The following is a 21831-nucleotide window of genomic DNA, read 5'->3' on the forward strand; positions in this document are numbered from 1 at the left end:
ACAGGTGGTGGATGTGCATTGAAGTGCTCTGGGGACGTGACCTGTAAGTAGTGAGGGGGGCAGGGTGGGCTAGAGGGTAGCTGAGCCATGACACAGTCGTCAGAGGAACCAGCCAATTCCCCGAGGCACTCTGACGTGGAGACGGCCCTTCAGATACCCCAACTGGGGCAAGGCGGCTGGGCCTCTTGTACCCCTCACTGGCTGCGTGTGGTATATTACCTTGGGTGAGGCAGCTCCCTTTTAAGGGCAATTCCTGGGGAGAGGGACTCAGATGGGGCCGGGGTCTGGGCACTGCACAGTATTCACTAACCACCATCGCCATCAGCCTGCTAATAATGAGACCACAATTATTTTAAATTATTTATTTTTTCTATAGTACATCTCATTCAAATCATGGAACAGTCTGATACATTTTTTTCCTCAAGCACAACTTAAACTCATTTCAAATGCTTATTCTTTCTTTCCTTCTTTTAATCTTTCAGGATGGACAGACACACTGTAATGGACAAAAAAACCCACTCAAGAGTTTATTAAAAATACAGCTTCCCAGGCTCCCCCCTCCCCCCTGCCACCAGAGCTTTTGAGTGAGCATCTGGGGTGGGTCCCAGGGAGGCAAAATTTTAAAACTCCCCCCATCAATTCTGCTGTGGGTGGTCCTTGAACCATCCTTTACAGGAACACAGATTAGCACTTGTCCATGACCTATTGGAAGCAATTTCAGAAAACCCAGGAATAATTAAGTATACAGAAATAGCTCTTCTATAAAATTTCCATATAAAAATAATGGTATTTATTTACAAAGTTTGAGAATGCTACAAAATAATAATCAGGTTAGATACTTCAATCTAATAAAGTCTACATTAGGCAGGTCAGATGTGGTGTTTGCATTTTCCCCTTATGTCTCGTTTAAACTGCTTAAAGCATGTGGCACCATGATGTTTCCTTCATGCAGAAAAAAGCAGAACTGTATTTTCTGGAAATAAAACCTATCAGCACATGATCAGAGTACGACATCTACAAATGAACAGGTGAACCAGCTGGGGATTTGGGCTCATGGCCTTTCTTTTTTGTCTAACCGTCAGGGTGGTGATGGCAAAGCAGCCGCCTCGAGACCTCACAGTACTGAACTGTGGGCCTCCGAGCTCCGGCGCGGCCGGTGGGTCCGCCTTTCGGGACACCGAACGGTTGAAGCCGCCACGGTTCTACTGGGGAAAACAGAACTGCAACACGCTCAGAGAAGTCTCTTAGCAGAAGAGAATCTCGGTCCCCAGAGACTTTGGGTTTGCGAGAAATCTTTGACCCCAGTCGTGAACACACAGAACCATCAGGCCATTTGCTATTAGTGCCCGACATGCTGAAGACAGCGCATGGGAAGTGACAACATGGTGAGTTTGAAGCGACAAAGCGACGGGTTTTAAAACCCAAACGTGATCTGGGGACGTCTCCTGGTTGAGACGGGTACGGACAGAAAAAAGCTAACATTGCTACAGAAGGGCCAGTTGACCTCCAACGTGCGTGAAGGGCTCTGCCCAGGGAGGAACGGGTTTCTTCTAAGCCTGGGTCTTCCGGGCCGGGACAGGCCCGAGGCTGACACCACAGCCTCTCGCCGGGACCCACGGGCGGAGTCCACTCCTGCTGCTCAGCTGTTCAGCACTTGGTGTGACAGAGCGCTGATGCTAGCCCAGAAGCCCTCTGGGAGGACCCGGGTGAGGGCTGGGTTTGTAGGAGGCAGTGGGGCCCGGGAGGAGGGAGATTCGGGATGCAGGGCAGGCTCTGCCAGACAGGCTGAGGGCATCGGGCCGGTCACGCCCCCGGCCGGTTTCACATGCCTGAGTGAGTGGGGAGGGTTTGACCCTATTCTGAGGCCCTTGGTGGAGAAGGGGCGAGTCCTGCCCCCACGTGTCCACTACGCTGGCTTCTAAGGCAGCTACAGGCAGAGGACCAAAGTCCGATCTGCTGGAGTAGCAAGGGGTCACGACAGCATGGAATTCACAGGCCTTCGTGTAAAGCGAAGGCCCTGTAAGAATACAGGATTTTATCTGAAAGTACAGCTGCACAGAAGTAAGCGAATATACTTTCTTCTGTCACAAGAGCGTGGTCAGTGCACACCTGCGGCCACTGAAACTTCTGTACTTGTCAGGGACTCCCAGGTCAGAACTGGAGGGGCAGAGTTTATGCCCTCACCTTTTCTTCCTTAGCACAGTGTGAGTGTAGAAGTAGGTGGGAAAACGGGGTCCCGAAGGTTATCTACGCACAGCTTTCCAGAGAGATCTTGGCTAATTCCTGAGAAATGTAATTTACGTGGGCATTAGCTTGAACTTTTTAGAAAACGGTAAAGTCAGCGTCAGACACTATTTTCCTTTTGGGTAATAGTCTTCGGCTTGAATGGAAGTTAAGCAAATGAACTGAACGTTGTATGACTGTGAATCAGAGGGCAGGGAGGCACGTTTCTGAGGGCCGCTCAAGCGGCGTCCTGCAGGGGCCCTGGCACACCCCGTGGGTCTGGATAAATGTGGGAGTGATCGTCAGTGCTGGGGGACCACTGCTTCGGGTGCCTGAAAATGGGGAACCTATTTGGGAAAATGATCCTCAGGTAGTCTTCAGCTCTGCTAAAACTAGTCCATATGCAGGATAAAAGATTCTCTTTTATACATCTAATATGAAAAGTAGATCTTTATGTATCTAACAACTTGTAAAACTAGAAGAAAACACCTAGAAAAGTTCTCCATTTCTACTCACTTTCCTATTGTGTAGGTTCAGTTGGAAGGTAACAGAGCCAACAAGGAGACCTCCATGGGTTAGAATGTTCTCTTAGTTTATGGCTACTGCTGGTAGCTAAGTTTGGTTTTCTTTTATTAATCTTAGAAATTCCCTGACAGACTCCAAAATGTACACTGAAAGCTGGAAGAGTGGGGCCTTTGGAATTTAGCAGAGATTCCCAAGTGCATGTTATGGGGTAGGGTGGCCTGGTAGGGAGGTCTTTCAATTGTCTGATTCAGAACAGAAGTCACTTTCTCAGGGGGCCTTCCCCGGATACCGCCAGCCAAAGTAGCCTTTCCCCCACTGCCCCATGACCCTGTCATTGTTTCCATAGCACGAATCAACCTGAACATCTTCTGTTCTGTATTCACTCACACACTTACTGAAGGATTAAATCTTCCCATTCACTGTCCAGCCCCCACCCTGCAGGGACCACTGTGGCAGTGCAGCCCTGAAGGCCACCTCACAGATGTGCCCGAGGCGAGGGGCCTGGTGAGGTATCAGAGGCCACGTGAAGTGACTCACGCATGAAGCTAACCAGGCTTCGCCCCCTGTGTGTGGTTCTTGTAGGAAGAGCTGAGGCAGTTTCCTTCCTTTGCTAACCCTGCCCCACCCATGCCCACTAAGCTCTGACGGTCCCAGGGCCCAGGTTACACCCAAACTTTGCTGTCTCTACAACCTGAGCAGCCCAGAAAGGGCTGTGTTTTACCAAACAGCCGAGTTTCTGATGTCTGCACGGCTAAAGTGAGCCACGCCTTTGTGGAATTCTCTCTGCTTGAATTACCTGCAGGGGCTCATGTGTACCTGGGGGCTGCCCCTGGCATCATTTTTCAGGTAGGGCAGAGTATGGGGACAACTGTAAATTCTGCTAACGAAGAGAGTTACCCTCTTTATCCTGGTAAAGTGGCAGCCAACTGCAGACAGTTTTCTCCCCACCATTTCTAGAAGACAGGGGTCATTTGTAAAGTTTTGCAGGGGGGCGGGCAGCGCTGAGAGGTGAGGAATCACCGTCTCAGCACCTCCTTTCCTGGCCCCTCCCCAAGGTCCTCCGTGATCATAAGGCACAGTTTATGCCAACACTTCCTGAAGCTGCTCCCATCACCTTGTCATCACAGGAGAAAATGAAGCGGGTCAGACAGACGCTCAGCGGGGAAGGGCAGGAAGTGTGGGCGGCTGCCTGGGCGCCGTGGGCACTGCCTGGACCCTCCCACATCAGGGCCAAAGACGCCAGGCTTGGTGCCACCTGCGCGGGTGCTAAACGGATCACGACTTCACTGACTGGGCGACACCGTGCACCGGAAAGGTTACCGAATACGCTGGCGCTTGAGGGAAAAGGGGACTCTTGAACTTCCCCCAAGCAGAGTGTAACCAGCACCCTCCGGGAGGGGTGTCCGCGTGTGTGTGTACATGTGCGTGTGCAAATAACCCCAAGTGCTACTCCTATAGAGAAGCCTGGATGTTGTAACCACAATTTCCTTTTTTTTTTTTTCTGTTTGATTTCTATATGAAATTGTGACTGAGTAATGAACTTCAGAACCACATAAATCTGTTTAGGGGAGAAGCAGAAGAATGACAGAATTTCTCTTTCTAAACATCTGAGTCTAGCTTTCTGCTCAGGTAAAGCCTTACACCCGTGACAACACATCCTGTGACCACAGTGTGACTCTGCTGGGCGTCCTCAGCAGTAACCCAAGGGTGTCACTGAGGAACGGAGGCCACTTCCTGCCAAACAAACACCACACGCTGCTCGCTGGCTGTGGAGGCCACTGATGGGGCACCAGTAACGAATGGTAAGAGGAGTCTTTGGTTGCTTTTTCTTTTAAACCCATATTTTATCAGCAGCAGAGAGAGAACAGATGAGGGAGGGGATCGGTGCCCCACGAACTCTGGCAAGGAGCCTGCTACCTGGTAGAGGAGTGCTCACGATTGGTGTACCTGTCATGAACGCTGATGTGTGGCCCTGGGACCTGCGGCATGGTATTCTGAAGTCTGAAAAGCCCGCTGTGGCCCTGGGCCTCTCCAGGTCCCCGCTGGGCCCCTTTCAAGTCCAGGGGCAAGAAAAGTTGGGCTCGGGAGAGGGAGAGGCAGCCTGAAGGAGACCCGGTTTTTCCCTGATGGTGCAGCTGACACCTTCCAGGCAGAACGTGCCCTGGAGGCCCTTGGGCCCTCCCTCCCGCGCCCACCCCGGCCTCAGGGTGGCCCGGAACTCAGGCTGCTATGGGGCCCTCCTGCACCTGCCTCCACCTCTCCGGCCCCTCCGCACTCTGAGTCTGCGCTATGGCTTATTCCTGATGGAATGCGTTTTGTCTCAAAGGAACTTAGAGTTGTACATCCTTGTGTACTGGTTGTTTGGGTCAGCCAGGCCCTTCCCCGCCGGCTCACTGTGGGCACCGGCTCCCGCGCTCCCCTGCGGGGCTTAGGGAAGAGCCGGTTTGGGCTGAGCTCAGCGCTGAGCCCACAGACGCTGGATGCATAATCTCGGGGCAAATCCAAATGATTCAAGTCAGAGATTTAGAGTTAATCTTCCATTATCGTTTGCTCCTTTCCAAGACCTTAACTAATGTGTGCTTAGGTCGGGGTTTGGCTGTGGTGGCAGTGTCTCCACACTCATATTCAGAGGGGCGGGAAGTGAACCCAGCAGTGCGCGGTTCCTAGCGGCATCTTTGGCTCTGACCTGACAGTCTATGTCCTGATCTACCGCACACCCAGTCACCTGGAGTGCTCAACGTTTTTTGGTGTTTCTGTGAAACACTGAATATCGGGTGAGTTTGAAATGCGTTTGACCCAGGAATCAACCCAATATGGTCATTTTGATGAATGAGAATGTACCAAAGGTGACATGGACAGGAAAACATTGCTGTTCGTATTCTGGAAATACTTTTCAGACAAAAGTAATGACAGTTCATTTTCACAAATTGCACACGGGGTGAAATCATACAATTACGGCAGGGAACTTGTAAGCAAGCAACTCGGTCATAGGGACTTGTTCCTTTGTTTTGTTCTAGGTGAAAAAGCGGTATGAAATGCATAGCTCTGATTAAAACGATAGAGACAATTTTCTTCTCTTGTAAAACTCCAGATTTAGGTTGCTGGCGAAAGGCAGTGCTGGCAAAGTATTTAATGCACGTGGAAATGCTATTCTATTTTGGCTTCCAGAAGTAGCCCTAGAAAATTCTATGCACCAATGCATTGGCTAATAGTGATCATTTCAGTTTGACTATAAATTATTCTAAATGTCACTTAAGTACTCAAGAATTAGCGTTCGCTCCTTTCTAGAAGCCGTCTAAGGCAGCTGATGCGTAAAGCACCTCGACTAGACTTTCAACTAGTTCAGCGGTTCAATCTGTGCTCCTTGGGCCACGAGGGTCTCCATCCCTCGCTGTACAGCTCCTCCCACCGGGAACCTCTCGCGTTCAGCTCCGCCTCGTGAAAGGCAGCCCAGAGCAGGGAGCGGGGCGTGGGGCACACGGCCGTCGGGGACTGTTCATGGAGCCACCTCGGCAATAAGGAGGGCTGCGTGGGTTTGGGGGCCACGGCGCCCCGCCTCACGGAAGATAAATGCGCTGCGTTCGTGCTGCCAAGTCAGGGACTATCCCCTCTGCCACCTCCGAGTACGTGCTTTGTTTGCCATGTGATCTACTGCTCTGTCGTTCAGGGTTTTCATTCACACTACGTTAACTTTCACCTCAATCCTCTCAGCCTTCAGGTAATTTGCTTATTGTGTTTCCCTAGTTTTCACTGAACACACAGTGCAAACAAAGGCAAAGACCGAAGCAATCGTTTCAAACACAAGAGCTCACACTAAAAACACACATGAGCATCAAAGAGCAGAACGTGGGTCTGCGCCTGTCTTTATTCTGGGGAGGAGGAGTCCTCCTCGTCCTCGTCCTCGTCCTCGTCGTTGAGGGAACAGGGGGTCTCGCCTCGGGACTCAGAGCAGTGGGAGGCCGCACTGCCGGACCGGTGAGTGTCTGCGGCCAGGAGCCGCCCCGTTGCTAAGGCCACTTCAGCATCCAAGCACAACCCTTGGTTTGCACTAGCAAACAATTGAAAACACACAGGCTCATTAACGTGGTGGATGTCTCAAGCTTTGGAGAACACAGGGAAAAGAACCCGGGGAAGGGGGGAGCCGCAGGCCAGCCCTGCCGGAGCCGCCTGGGACCCGGCCGGCCGGCGCAGCACACTGGCTCTCCCCCTCCAGGGAGGGTCAGGGCTTCGCGGCTCGCCCTTCTCACCCTGAAAAAATACGTACCTTGATTGGGACAAGGTGGCACCAGCGGTCAGGTCTAAGTTTGAAACTGACTGGGTAGAGTTCAAAAGCAGTCCCTGATTTAACCACGACGGTCCTGTGGAGATATCTACAGGGAAAAACAAAAACAGATGGCAGCTCTGTAAGTTCCGTGGCTGCTTTTGTTATGGCGTGAAGAAAACACAGACAAGTAAGGCCATCGGCCTGTTCTGAATTACAGCCGGACGAGTCTCCTGCCCTGGGAAGAACCCAGGTTTCTTCAGCTTGGAAAATAGAACTTAAGAGCGGTGGGTGGGTGGGTGGGTGGGGGGAATACAGGAAGGCAGACTACGGCAGGAAAGAATTCAAATTAAACCAATCACAGACTCTTCATTCTTTCTTCTTACAGAAGACCTCGAGAGGGCAGCTCACTCAGTACAGTGAGAGCCGTACTACTCCTGAACACCCGCCGAACTCAGCACAAAAGCCTCTGGCCGGGGCGTTAACAAGCTGAGCACGAGTGGGTGCAGACAAAGTCAAGTCGCAATGCCTTAGGCCAGAAGGACAGACACATTTTTGCCCAAGGCCCCCAGCACGCCGTCCTTTCGTGCCCCCTGGTGAACTCAGTGCTATTAGGCACCAGAGGCCTAGTCTTCTTCCTGGTACCCTCTGCTTTACAACTTGAACTAGACCTTATTTTAAAAGGCCACGCACAGTCGCGTTTTTCATGAGGGCGAGAGAGGCGTTGCTGTTTTAGTCTGTATGAAACATTTTGGCTACGTCCTTGCAATCTCATTTTCTATGCATTTACCATAGTTTTCCTATCACGACCTTGACCAATTCTTATTGTACTTCGACTTGTTTAAACGCTTGTCTCCTTATCTAGAATGTTAGCTCAGAGAAGGCAGTGACTGGAACATCTGAGATCTGTTACCGCACGAAGGAGTACCATCTCTTTCAACGGTGAGTTTACAACACAGGTGGTAGGTACAGCAGAAATGCATTCCTAAAAAAAGAAACTTATTTGACTTACGTTGTGAGATAAGACCAAGTGTATGCTGAGAAAGTGTAATTTGCCAAATAAGCTTTTATTATACTTTATAAAACTATTTTGATTATCACTGTGCAAAAAGGAAAAGAAACTGTGTACTGGGATTGGGAACTCCACTATCCTGGCACTACCTGACCAAGTGAGAAGCTTCCCACGTAGGAAAAAAGTAAACTAAATGACTACATTCATCTTAAAATGGCCTTGTGGATCTTTTCTTCCCAGGCGAACTAAGGCAGCTGTGGGGAAAAAAACAACAACAAAAACCCTTCAATTCTAAGAAGAAGAGTAGACTTTAAACACATACAATAAGAACAAGTCCGTACATAATGAAATTAAGGCCAGAATCCTGTGCTAAGTGTTATCAATTAGTATATATGGAAACCTTCTGCCAGAACACAGCTCTTGACACATTTTCTTTTCACAGTGGCTCTGAGAAGCCAACATTTCTTTCTTTCCTAGGACCCACACAACGGTTCTCACAACCCTCCTCAAGAGCCACCCTGTCCCTCCACATACTGAAGGCACACACGCTTCTGCTTCTGAACTAACCTGAAAGTCTGTATCCCGGTCTGCAAACAAGGTCACAAAGAGATCAAAGCCACAGAGCCCGCCTAATCACCCTGAGTCTTTTCACTGAGAATGAGCTAAAATAAAGTCCTGGTGATTTATGGAGTAAGAGCTTTATGCAGACCCTGCTGGACGGCTAGGATGCCTGAGCTGCTAATAAAACAGGAGGTCCTTCTCTGGGGGGAGCGAGGGGAGCACGGAGCGGGTCGGGGTGAGGACGGGGAACTGGGTCGCTGAGGGGCAAGAAGAGGGGGTCCCATTTGCAGGAGGCGGGTGGTGCGAATTTAAAAACTAAATCCAACAGAAACCAAATCTCAATCAACAGACTCTTGTGTTGTGACTAAAGGGCCAAAACCATAAAACAAAATAAAAACAACCTCTTTGCTTATATTTGACTTAATATACTTTAGAATTTCTCATCATGTTTTAAAGGCATTTTAATATTAGTTCTAGGTAGTAATGCTTATAAATGAAGGAAACTGGCAAAAGCAAAGGCCAAAGAATGCTTTTGTCTATACATCCAAATTCTATGTGCAGAATATACCACAGTCTTAGGAACTAGGACAGTCATAAAGAAAATTTCTGAATTAGTGAAAATCTGAATTTTAGAACATGCAAAACATAGTGTTTCCATTTTCAAGTACACTCACTATACTCTTAAAACACCCCAATTTAAAAATGGGCAAAGGATCTGAATAGACATTTCTACAAGGAAGATAAACAAATCGCCAGTAAACACATGAAAAGATGCTCACCATCATCCGTCATGAGGAAAATGCAAACTGAAACCACCGTGAAACACCACTTCACATCCACCAGGATGGTTGCGATAAAAAAGACGAACAAGCGTGGAGAAGGATATGGAGAAATCAGAACCCTGGTACATTGCTGGTAGGATTGTAAAACAGTACAACTGCTTTGGAAAATAGTTTGGCAGTTCCTCCGAATGTTAAATACAGTTTATCATATGACCCAGCAATTCCACTGCTTGGCATACACCCAACAGAACCAAAAGCTTATGTTCATAAAAAAACATGTACAAGAATGTTTATAGCAACATCATTCATAATAGCTAAAAACTGAAAACAATCCCAATGTCCTCCAACTAACAAATGGATTAAAAAAATGTGGTATGTCCACAAAACGGCAATAAAAAGGGATGAAGCAGGATGGATGAATCTTGAAAACATTACATTAAGTAAAAGAAGTCAGTCACCAAGGCTACATATTACATGATTCCATTTATATGAGAGGTCCAGAATGGACAAATTCACAGTGACAGGAAGTAGATCAGTGGTTGCCAGGAGCCGGGAGGAAAGGAGGAATAAAGGGTGACTGCTAGTGTATGTGGGGTTTCTTTTTGGGGTGATAAGATGTTTTAGAATGAGATAATGGTTGGTGATGACTGCATAATAACCCTGTAAATATACTTAAAACCACTGAATTGTACACTTTAAAATGTATTTTGGGCTTCCCTGGTAGCGCAGTGGTTAAGAATCCACCTGCCAATGCAGGGTACACGGGTTCAAGCCCTGGTCTGGGAAGAACCCGCATGCCGTGGAGCAACTAAGCCTGCACATCACAACTGTTGAGCCTGTGAGCCACGACTACTGAGCCCGCGCGCCTTGAGCCCATGCTCCGCAACAGGAGAAGCCACCGCAATGAGAAGTCCACACACAGCAACAAAGAGTAGCCCTGCTAGCCGCAACTAGAGAAAGCCCGCGCGCAGCACCAGAGACCCAACGCAGCCAAAAATAAATAACTTTTTTAAAAAAATGGTGTATTAATGGTACATGAATTAAATCTCAATTTTAAAAAATTACCATACCATTTCACATCCACCTGCCTGGGAAGATAAAACTCTTTCACTCTGCAGGTGAGAATGTAACCTGGCAAAATCAGATTGGAAAGCTGCGGCATCATCTAGTAACGATGAAGATGCACCCGACTCTGACCCAGCAATCTCACTCTATACACTTGCACACAGCCACCGCGATACAGTTATGGGGATGTTCAAAGCAGCACCGTTTAAATATCAAGAGACTGGAAACACACTAAAGGTTTATGATCAGTAAAATGAACAAATAAATTGTGCTTTACCCACATACTAGAATTCTATGCATACAAGAATTCTATGTAAAAATGCATCAATTACAGCTATATGAAACCACGTGGACAAATCTAAAGAACATGATGTTGAGTGAAAAAAAGTCAAATCACAAAAGAATATATCACTATGATTCTATTTACGTAAAGGTGAGAATTAGGCAAAACTAATAAATTGTTTCCAGCTTACTATATTTGTTTGTGTTTGTGTCTCTAAAGAAAAGCAAGTAGTGATAAACAAGAAATTCAAGAGAGAGGTTACATTTTAGGGTAGGGAAGGGCACAGAATTGAGGAAGGGCATACAGTGTGGGCTTTAATTTTCTATGAGAAAGGTTTTAGCAAGTTAGGGTCTGACATTTAATCAAGGACAACACTGAAAAAGCATGAGTTAACATACCTGTGATATAACCTTCTAAAGCCTTTGGCACCATTGATTTAGCAAGTTTCAGATCCTCCAAGGAGCACTTGCCTGACTCCAGGCCAAAGGACATTCCCATCCGCTTCAGCACTTCTATGTCATCATGAATCTCAAAGGTATTGTCAAAATTAAAAAGATATTCAAACCTGCATCAGGAAACAAAGTTAGTGTGGGGTTTTCTGCGGTATTGGGGAGGTCTGAATAGTTTTGTACTCTGCATATTCAATAAAAGAATGAGGACCTAAGCTCAGCTACAGTACTAGAAATTGTTACCGTTTAGGGCAATGAGTCATTCTGCTGGGTTCAGAAGAATGACATCTCAAATAAACCACTTGCCAATTAAAACACCTTTCCTGTGACAGACAAGAGGAGTCCATAAATTTCAGCCCTCATTAAGCTGTGGCAAACTGGAGACAGAAATTTTGGTCTAAATCTAATACTTTTCAAAGCTGTCTATAACTTTGTCACAAAAGATAAAATATTAAGGAAGCCTTCCCACGTAGGCATTTTTCCAAAGTAGATTATACAGGTGGCCAAAAGACACATGAAAAGATGCTCAACATCGCTAATCGTCAGGGAAATGCAAATCAAAACCACAATAAGATATCACCTCACACCTGTCAGAATGGCTATCATCAAAAAGACAACAAATAAATGCTGGAGAGGGTGTGGAGAAAAGGGAACCCTTGTGCACTGCTGCTGGGAGTGTAAACTGGTGCAGCCACTATGGAAAGCAGTATGGAGGTTTCCTCAAAAAATTAAAAAAAGAACTACCATACTATCTAGCAATTCCACTTCTAGGTATTTACCTGAAGAAAACAAAAACACTAATTCAGAAACATAAAGTGCACACCCAATGTTCACTGAAGCATTATTTACAATAACCATGATATGGAAGCAACTGAAGTGTCCATCAATAGATGAATGAATAAAGATGTGGGATGTACACACACACACACACACAAACACAGAGGAATATTCCTAGTCAGGCATTAAAAAAAACAAACAAAAACCTTGCTGTTTGCGACAACATGGATAGATCTAGAGGGTATTACGCTAAATGAAATAAGCCAGGCAGAGACAGACAAATATCATATGATCTCACTTATATGTGGAATCTAAAAGATGAAACAAATAAAAATACATTCATAGAGAACAAATGGGTGGTCGGTTGCCAGATGGGAGGGGCTGAAGGTGGTGGGTGAAATAAGTGAAGGGGATTAAAAGGTACAGACCTCCAATTATAAAATAAGCCATGGGGATATAATATATAGCATAAAGAATATGGTCAATAATATTGTAATAAGTTTGTACGGGGAAAGATGGTTACTAGACTTATCACGGTGATCATTTTGTAATGGATGCAAGTGTCAAATCCCTATGTTGTACACCTGAAACTAACATAACATTGTATGTCAACTATACTTCAATAAAAACAAATAAAGCAAGCAGTCATTAACAAAAAAATAACGCAAAGAAAGCCTTTCCAATTTAACATCTAACTTTCCTACTATGAGTTGGCCTAACTAGGGTTGAGGAAAAAGCATGTTGGATGCTTACTTCATTTTCATGAGTCAAGTGTTAGCTACATGATACCTTAGATGAGCAGAAAATGGAAGACTTTTCACAAACTAACCAACCCCCAAATCCTGTCTTGAGGGCCTAAGGAGTAAAAACGCTGCAAGAAAAAAGTGTCGTATATAACACACAGCACGTTTCCGAACGTTTCTGTAAAATACCAAATCAGGATGCCCAGCTACCTAGCACAGGCTTTCAATAAAGAGGAGACTGTAAGAAGAAACAGTCCATCTGACTCCCAGGCTATGCCCTGGGGCACCATCACCCAGAGCCTCAGCCCCTCAGGGACAGAGTGCAGGCGAAGTTCTGGGACAGTGGTGGGCTTACGTTGTCACGAAATTCTATTAAAGTCACGCAAGGGTAAAACTTTTTATGCTAGATCTTAAGGGCAAAATTTATAACTTAAAGCAAAATGCCACATTTAAGTAATTTGAAGTATATGAATTTAAATAAGGACATTAATAGAAATTCAGAAAAAAAAGAAACCACACAAAATCTGGAGTGGATGCCTGCCCCAGGGGTGACTTCAGGCATACGTTAAAAGCTGAAGGTTTCATAAATGTAATCATCACTGTGGGAAAGCCTCCTGGCTAAGGGGAAAGGATTGCATCACCAAAGTAACTGAAAGACCAGGCTTTTGCACCCCACCCTGAATAACAAGCTCCTACAAGCAGCTCAGAGCCTCCTTCCCTCCACTCAGGGGAGGGCGAGGAAAGGGCACGAGTCAGTAACCACCCAAGAAGGACAAGAATCCTTAATTCCCTTAGGTCTCTGGTCCCCACACTTTCCTGCTACTCTTTTAGACCTCAAAGATTAACCAAAGAAGAGAATTTTAATGATTTCCCACAAAACAAGAGACTAACTAGAGAGAATAACTAGAATTCTAACAGTTTTTCCCAAAAATATGTTAACCATTCTCTAGAATTCTCAGATTTATGAGAATATGTCACAAGTCCTTGTAGACACATGTTTCTGTAAAGAATTTTAAGTGTGTGAATAATAATACATCTACCATTTGGGCTGGTCCTTTATGAATTTAACATCTGTAAACCAGCAAGTTAAATACTATAATTCTTGTTTTTACAGAGGAAGAAATGAGATCTCAGAGAAGTTAAGAAACTATACAACTAGAGGAAAGATTGAAAAATGCATCTTCTGACATCACAGCCTGCACGGTCCCTACTATTTCTACTTGTGTCTATAGGCTTAATTACCAAATACTCTAGAAATCCCTGTTGTTTCTCTTACTCTTCTTTTTTTTGGTTCCTTCTTATTTAAGTGACCCATAATCTCTGTATGCAATCAAGACAGGGAAGCAACACCGCCAGAGAAAAGAGTGGGAGAAACCAGGAGTGGTAAAGCCCCACGGTGATGCAGTAGCTCTAAGAGGCTCGAAGTTCCAGTCCCCAGGACAGTTCTAGGCTACGCCTCTGGCACCGATGTGGTTACTGAGCCCTCTTTTGCTCTCAAACGTGTCCCAAATTTGGATGGTAAGTTATATGCTGACTCCTTGGAAAAGTAGCTAACATTTACAAAGCACTTTCCATGAGTCAGACCTCTTAGAGGCATAATCTTATTTAATCCTCACAGCAAGGCTAAGGAAGTGACAGAGGCCCCGGCATCATCCCCATTTGTTCTTTGGACACAGAGCTTTTGAAGCAGTTAAATGCGGGAGCCACAACCCACACTTGTGTCTGCCTCACTCTGCACCCTATGCCCTTAACGACCTCGATACTGGTCATGGCCTGAAGACCACTACTGTTTTCATGAAGGGTAAAATAAGTTACAAATAAATTCTGTATTTTGAAAACTGCTATTTCTCACTTACTGTGATAAATATTGCCATCAATCTTAGTTAAAGTGAAAAACATGCTGGTGGGAATGTAAACTGGTGCAGCCACTGGAAAACAGTATGGAGGTTTCTCAAAAAATTAAAAATAGAACTATCACATGATCCAGCAATCCCACTTCTGGGTATACGTCTAAAGGAAATGAAATAACTATCCTGAAAAGATATCTGTACTCCCATGTTCACTGACTGCAGCATGATTTATAATAGCCGAGGCATGGAAACAACCTGTGTCCATCATCGGATGGGTGGATAAAGAAAATGTGGTGTATTTAGAAAATGGACTATTCAGCCATAAAAAAAAGGAAATTCTGCCATTTGCAATGACACGGATGATGGACCTTATATGTGGATCTTAAAAACCAAACTTATAGGTGCAGAGAACAGACTGGTGGTTGCCAGAGGTTGGGGGTGAGTAAAATGAATGAAGGTCATAAATAGTACAAACTTCAAGTTATAAGGTAATAGGAAAGCAAGCAAGCAGAGAAGGCATCTAGCACTTTCATGTCTATTCATTCATTATAAACAGAAGCACACTCAAATAGGATATAGCAAAACAAACAACTGCTTTAGTGCCGCGTGTTGATCTCAACTATTTCCACCATAAATGACAGTCATCACTAGTGAACCTACCTTGTCCCAGACCCCAGTGACGCTCTACTTTACCGCAGTGACTTGCCCAGACTTATACCATATACGTGCACATCCTGACTTGGGCACCAGTATGCCTGTAGCACTGGCAGCACAGTGCCAGGCTCAAGAGAGGGGCCTGCGGAGGGTGAATGTGGAAGCAAGCGCTAGTAGATGACAGCACTCCACGTTTGAAAAGCTTGTTTCATGAGCCCCAAGGAAGTTAGCCTTGGTGCGCTCGGATAATGGGTACAACCTTCTTTATTTTGCAAATGATAGGAATCAGGTTAACAGAAGGTCAGCCCCGCCCTCTGCCGCTGGCTCTCCACTTACTTGTCACTTGAGATGCTGCAGTCTATGACTGTTTTTCTGCTTGTATTGATGATTATAAATGGCAGCTGAATGGTGGAGTTCAGAGCTGGAGGGCCCTGGTTCTGCTGTTCGTTTTGCCGATTTCTCTGTACCAGGTTTTTGAAAGCGATTTGCTGTAATGATCAACAAAATTACCCGTATAGTTATTTAACGTGGATAAGTGAGTTGGAAGTAAATGAATTAAATACATTTAAAATATAGTTTAAAATTAGAGCATTTAAAGAGGCCCTTCACCTATGAGTTAATTAAACATTTAAGAAAAAAGATGAGAATGATCCAACTCAATAAATATATTTCGAGGGAAAGAAAATATACATTTAAATGGTGTTTAACATATCCTATCACAGAAAATGGGACCCATGGTTTCCATCAAGCATAGAAACAGGATCTTACAAATCTGGGAGAGCCAGTGGCACCTACAACTCTTCTTAGAGTGATACAGCAACAGATACAGTGTTTATCTAACACAGACTCCTGAGAGTTTAGGGTTAAAAATATGCCCCTTAGATTGTCTAGCCCAGAAATATGCAAACTTTATAAAGCCACAGAATGCTTTCTTCAAATGAAATCTTCTGGGACACCCACTGTTTATAAAACAGATCAAAGCATCCTTGCTCTGGTTGGCTGCACTGGGGCTGAGTCCTGAGTCCTGCCAGCTCTGCCCTCATTCACCGCTTAGTTCCTTCACAGAACTTCTAAGCATCTTTAGGGCACAGTTTGGAATCTAGTCCAAGCCCCTCCCCACCTGATATCTTCCAGATGAGGGAACTGAGGCTTCGCATTGATTATAAGGTATATAAGGCCTGAATCTTTACAATGAATTTTGCTGCTACTTTTAAGTTATAACCATTAATCAAAAGTCAAAGAAAGAGACCCTGCCACCCCCTTTTATTTTATTTAAAAATTTTATTTTATTTATTTAATTTTGGCTGTGTTGGGTCTTCATTGCAGTGCGTGGGCTTCTCATTGTGGTGGCTTCTCTTGTTGCAGAGCATGGGCTTTAGGCGCACGGGCTTCAGTAGTTGCGGCACGTGGGCTCAGTAGTTGTGGCTCGCGGACTCTAGAGCACAGGCTCAGTAGTTGTGGCGCACGGGCTTAGTTGCTCCGCGGCACGTGGGATCTTCCCGGACCAGGGCTCGAACCCGTGTCCCCTGCATTGGCAGGTGGATTCTCAACCACTGTGCCACCAGGGAAGCCCCTCACCCCCCTTTAAATAAGGCAAACGTATCTCAGAATTCCACAGCTAGAAAGACCTTACGCAGCCAAAGTCTTTCATCTGCTTGTGGAACAGATACTGGCTTAAAAAGCTCCTAAAGTCACAGCCTTTCAACCCTTCCATCAGCGTGTTCCCTCTTCTCACCCAGTAGTGACGCATTTAAATTATTTTCTATGTTTTAGCAACCTTATCCTACGAGTGTTTATTTTAGGTGCTGGGCCTTAACTGAAGCTTGATTAAGATTACTGTCATCTTAAAATGGCTGGGTGCTATCTCCCTAGAAAGTAAACATTTACTCTTTTAAAATGCACAAAACAGAAGGGAAACCAATTTATTCTAGCCCTGACAGTGTGTCCAGAACCATCACTGTCAACACCATTCATTACCAAACATTACTTAAGTCATACTTATTAATTTGTTCTTTTCTGCTGCTAACGAACTAAGGCTATTTTATATTCAATGCTTAGTTCACTTAATAGAGGAAAAATATGCTGAAACTGTAAAACTGGGAAAAAGAATTATACGTTTGAATACTTCTGCCTAGCTTCCTTACTCTTCTAGAAAAAGCATCTTGGAGACACCCCCATACTTTTCCTAGCTTTGTGGTCCTAGTGCCATGGGAGGGCCTCGGTAGAGGGTGGCATATAAACAGCGGTAAGTAAAAGTTCTTATATATGTATGATTCATTGTTAAATACTGTGTACATTTAATAGCATCGAAGATTTTTCTTGAGCTTCCCTGGTGGCGCAGTGGTTGAGAGTCCGCCTGCCGTTGCAGGGGACACGGGTTCGTGCCCCGGTCCGGGAGGATCCCACATGCTGCGGAGCGGCTGGGCCCGTGAGCCATGGCCGCTGAGCCTGCGCATCCGGAGCCTGTGCTCCGCAACAGGAGAGGCCACAACAGTAAGAGGACCACGTACCACAAAAAAAAAAACAAAAAAAAGATTTTTCTTGTGCAAAGCACTGTGAATACAGATATAAAGTTATTTGGATAGTAAAAAACAAAAATCATTTCCCAGTTGTTTTGGACTGAGTTCCTTATTTTTTGCCCTTTGATTTCCTTCAGCCTTTCGTTCTTTTCCGGGCTCATTAACATCTATTTCAGAGGCTAAGCAGCTTCAGGTGTATTCATTCATTTTGCCCTGCATTAGTAGCTCTGGAAGAGATTTACTGGCTGGAAGGGACAATGATACAGACAAAAGCAGGGCATCTAGATTATGTGTAGGCAGAAGCTACTCACACCATTCCTCTCCCACATCACCAAGGACGAAAGGGTGCCATGTAAGTAAAAGTGACCTGGGTCACGTGACGTCAGCAGCTGTGACCTTGTTAAAAAAAATTAAGCTAGCTTAGCCGCAGCGAGGCAAATTTTTCCTGTTTAGGGACAACTTGCTTAATTTTACGAGGAAGAAATAAGCTATATGTCTACCAGGAGATTAGAAGTTATACTTGGGGTTTCACTTTAATGTTTAGAGAGACTTGCTTTTATAAATGTTGACAGCTAGGTTGTGCCTGGGTTGAAATCTTCCATAAACATTTACTTTGAGAGACAGTAGAGGAAAAGAAACTCAGGACTTTTTAAAAAAAAAAAAAAAAGCAATGTTCATTGTATAAAGATAAACAGGGGAAAACATATTCCAGTTCATCCTCTGTGCTGGCCATCTAGGGATGGGAAAACACCACATACATGAGGGCGATTTTTGCCCAGCGCAAGTCTTTCTGATAAACAGATAATTACAGGCATACTGATAAACAGGTTTTTATAATAACAGATGCCAAAAATCAAGCACCAAAATGTTCCATGAGGGTTTTGAGGAAATGTGAGGAAGGCCTAGCACAGGGTTTCAGGGTCTGTGAGTGGGGAGGGAAATACTGCAGATGCTGCAGGGACAGGGACGACAGAGAGGCAGCCGGGGAAGGTGGCGGCGAGGCAGGCTAGGTCTCTCAGCAGGCAGAGCTGTACGGGGAGCAGCACAGGAATAAACTGTCAGCTTTCAAGTTTTGTTTTTCTTTTAAGCTGCAGAATGCTCTCTTCCAACAAAGACTACTTTGGAAATCCAGTATGAAAAATACGTAAGACGCCTGCTCCAGAGGTAGTTCCCATAGGGGCCAGTGTGAGCTGCAGACACAGGGTAGCGAGAAGGCGGTGCCTAATGAGGAGGGAACATCTTGGCAGGGCTGCCTGCGTCGCCGGAGCCTCTGTCCCGTCTCCCCTGCCCCGCTTCCTCCCCTCCTTCCTTCCCAGACCACGCACAGCTGTGGAAGGGCTAGCGGTTTTCTCCTTCCTCTCTGATGTGTATGTAAAATGTGAAAAACGAACAAAGAAATACACGTCTAGAAAGTGAAAAACAAAAATCTGGAACATGTAGGAATACTTAACCTATTCTGTCCATGAGACAAAGTGAGTATTTTAGGGGGGAAAAAAAATGTTACAATTATTTGGTAATTTATTGCTTCCTTTATTTCTGAAAAGTAGATTACACCAAAAGTGAAATAGGACCTATGGTTGTTCAAATCCACATCGATTTCATGATTGGTTGAAAGCTTTTCATATAAAGATAATTTGCTGATTAAAAACAAAAGTATAAAGACTCGCTGGCTCATTTTACAAAGTTTTTCTGATTGGACTGAAAATGACTCGCTGTACTGCTCAAAGTGAATTTTTACACCAACTGACAATTACCAAAAATAGAAAAAAAAAAAAGGTCCATCTACCCTGTGATTTGACCTCACATGATTTTATACAAGGCCTCTACGATATTTTTTTAAATTACCCAGATTCTAGACAGTTATCAAAAAAAAGCATAAATACAGGGATCCTCATTACACTATAAAGTTTAATTTTCCTAAACAGAAATGCATCTTCAGTTTTGGTATTTCACAAAGCTTTTTATGTTATAATGTCACTTACAGATAATAAGTATTACAGGTGGATTAGATTGTTTTACTCAAGGCGCCTAAAATTTAACTAGCCTTATTCCTTGATGTTCCAAATAAGGGCTAAAATAATTTCTGTTCAGAGTAAGGGTAAGAGTCAAAAGTAAACTGTTGCATAATATGTTCCACGTTAGAGCTGCTGTGAGGCCCCCTGATGTCGGTGGGGTGGGCAGGTCGTGAGCACGGTGATGAGCTCGGGCGTGGCAGCGGCTGCCCTAGCAGGGCCCCACCAGATTCTCAAAGGCACCCAAAGCAGAAAACGCTGACCCAAAGCAAGTAAGGGGAGAGGCAGAGTACAGGCAGGGAAGGTAACGAAACACACCCCCGCTTCTTTACCTGCAGGAGAAGTTCCTGAAGCTGGGCCCGCTTCTGCTTTATCCGTTCTATCCGCCTCTGCTTCTCGATCTTTAAAACACAGGTAACAAAATAGCATGAACATATGCAGAGTAGAAAGTACTGCTCGCTTTTCAGGTCCCAGTTCTGAGATATCGAGAATTTTCCTTAGAGACACTCAACCCGTTTTAACGAACATAAGTAAAGGCAAATCGCACCTTCTGGGTTTGGGTGAGCACGCAGGCAAGACAGCAGAACTGTGGCAACTGCCATGATGACAACCATCCCCTGAGTGAACACTCGCTTTGCAGTACCTGTTGCTATTTATTACAGAAGCGCTTATCAGAGTAACAGCTAACACGTGGTGAATACCTACTCTACTTGCCAGCACTCAGCTGAGCCCTGGACACATGTTCTCTTAATTCGTCTTCACAAAACCCTAGAGGTAAGTACTGCTGTTACCCCTTCTGCAGTAAGGAAATGGAGGCACAGAGAGGGTTAAGTAACTGCCCAAGGTCACACAGCTGGTGAGTGGCAACAGCCAGGATTTGAACCTAAGCCACCTGGTTTCAGAGACCCTATTATTAATTCCTTTGCTCTATGAACTGCCAAGAATGAGGTAAGATCTCATTTAAGATCTCCGTTTAACTGCCTTTTAAACAGGCACAGCTGCTAATACAGAGAGGCTACATATTCAATACGAAATCCCTACTTGTTGTAAGAAACATGCTTATGGGACATATTTCCCAGCTTCAAATAACTATTATTTTCCTCACTCTCACAGCTACCTAGAAAACATATATTGGGGTCTGAATTTCCCGTAGATGAATTCCTCACTGTGTCTTTGGGCAAAAGCCAACGTCATCTAATAAGACATTTTTCTTATCTACTCCAGCAGCGTATTTCTTTTTCTTTTTTTGTGGGCTGCGCCTTGCGGCATGCAGGATCTTAGTTCCCCAACCAGAAGCGCGGAGTCTTAACCACTGGACCACCAGGGAAGTCCCATAAATATGTTTTGTTTGTTTGTTTGTTTGGGTTGCACCGCGTGGCTTGCAGGATCTTAGTTCCCCAACCAGGGATGAAAGCCGGGACCACAGCAGTGAGAGCGCTGAGTCCTGACCACTGAACTGCCAGGGAACTAAGCAGCGTCTTTCTTGTTTGCTCCCCATCTAGTCTGCAGCGAGAGTCTCTCTCATGGTGCCTTCTAACCACTACCACACTTGAGTCCTAAAACACTGAAGACCCACTGTAGAATCTGTGCTCTCCCCCATTTGAAAAGATGCTGCAGGGGGTTCCCCCTGTGTCTGAGGCTGTGACAGGGCAGCCCCCACCTGCCCCTCATGCTCTGCACCCAGCCAGGCCAAGCTGTACTGACGCTGCCTCTAAAACACTTCTGCAGCCTCACCGCCACAGCCAGAACTCAGCCCCTCTCCAACCCACCCGCCCTCACCTTCCCTCCTCACCTTCCTGTCAGTTCAATTCCAACCCACTAGTAGAGTGACCCTTTAGAACACATGCCCTCAGCTCTCGTCCTTATCATTCTCCAGCAGCTTCGGTTGTTTATAGGATCAGGTCCCTACTGCTTTAGCACTCAGAAACCTATGCCCTCTCTCCTCGCCTGTACCCTGGCCACACCCACTGCGGGCACGCCCTCTTCAGCCTGCCTCAGCCCAGGCGGTGCCTCTGCCTGGAGAGCCCTCCCTGCCCTAAACCACTTGGCAAACTCCTACCCCTCCCTCAGGACTGAGCACAGGGATTTCTTTTTCTTGGTAAAGCCCTCCCTTAG

The 21831-nt window shown here is 45.5% G+C and overlaps 1 protein-coding gene across 6 annotated transcripts in view; it reads right to left on the minus strand.

The window, feature by feature from the left end:
- Nucleotides 1-370: 370 nt before the first annotated feature.
- The window catches only part of TFDP2 (transcription factor Dp-2), a 171580-nt gene continuing 150119 nt past the window's right edge, over nucleotides 371-21831 (minus strand). For all 6 annotated transcript variants that reach the window (XM_060011358.1, XM_060011357.1, XM_060011356.1 and 3 more), the window contains 5 exons: nucleotides 20049-20117; nucleotides 15522-15673; nucleotides 11111-11277; nucleotides 7013-7118; nucleotides 371-6796 (listed from right to left, as the gene is read on the minus strand). In XM_060011358.1, coding sequence (XP_059867341.1) covers nucleotides 6613-6796; nucleotides 7013-7118; nucleotides 11111-11277; nucleotides 15522-15673; nucleotides 20049-20117 — 678 coding nt within the window. In that variant the 3' untranslated portion in view covers nucleotides 371-6612. The remainder of the gene's footprint in view (nucleotides 6797-7012; nucleotides 7119-11110; nucleotides 11278-15521; nucleotides 15674-20048; nucleotides 20118-21831) is intronic.

The sequence above is a fragment of the Delphinus delphis genome, chromosome 4 (assembly GCF_949987515.2).
Source record: "Delphinus delphis chromosome 4, mDelDel1.2, whole genome shotgun sequence".
Taxonomy (NCBI): Eukaryota; Metazoa; Chordata; class Mammalia; order Artiodactyla; family Delphinidae; genus Delphinus; species Delphinus delphis.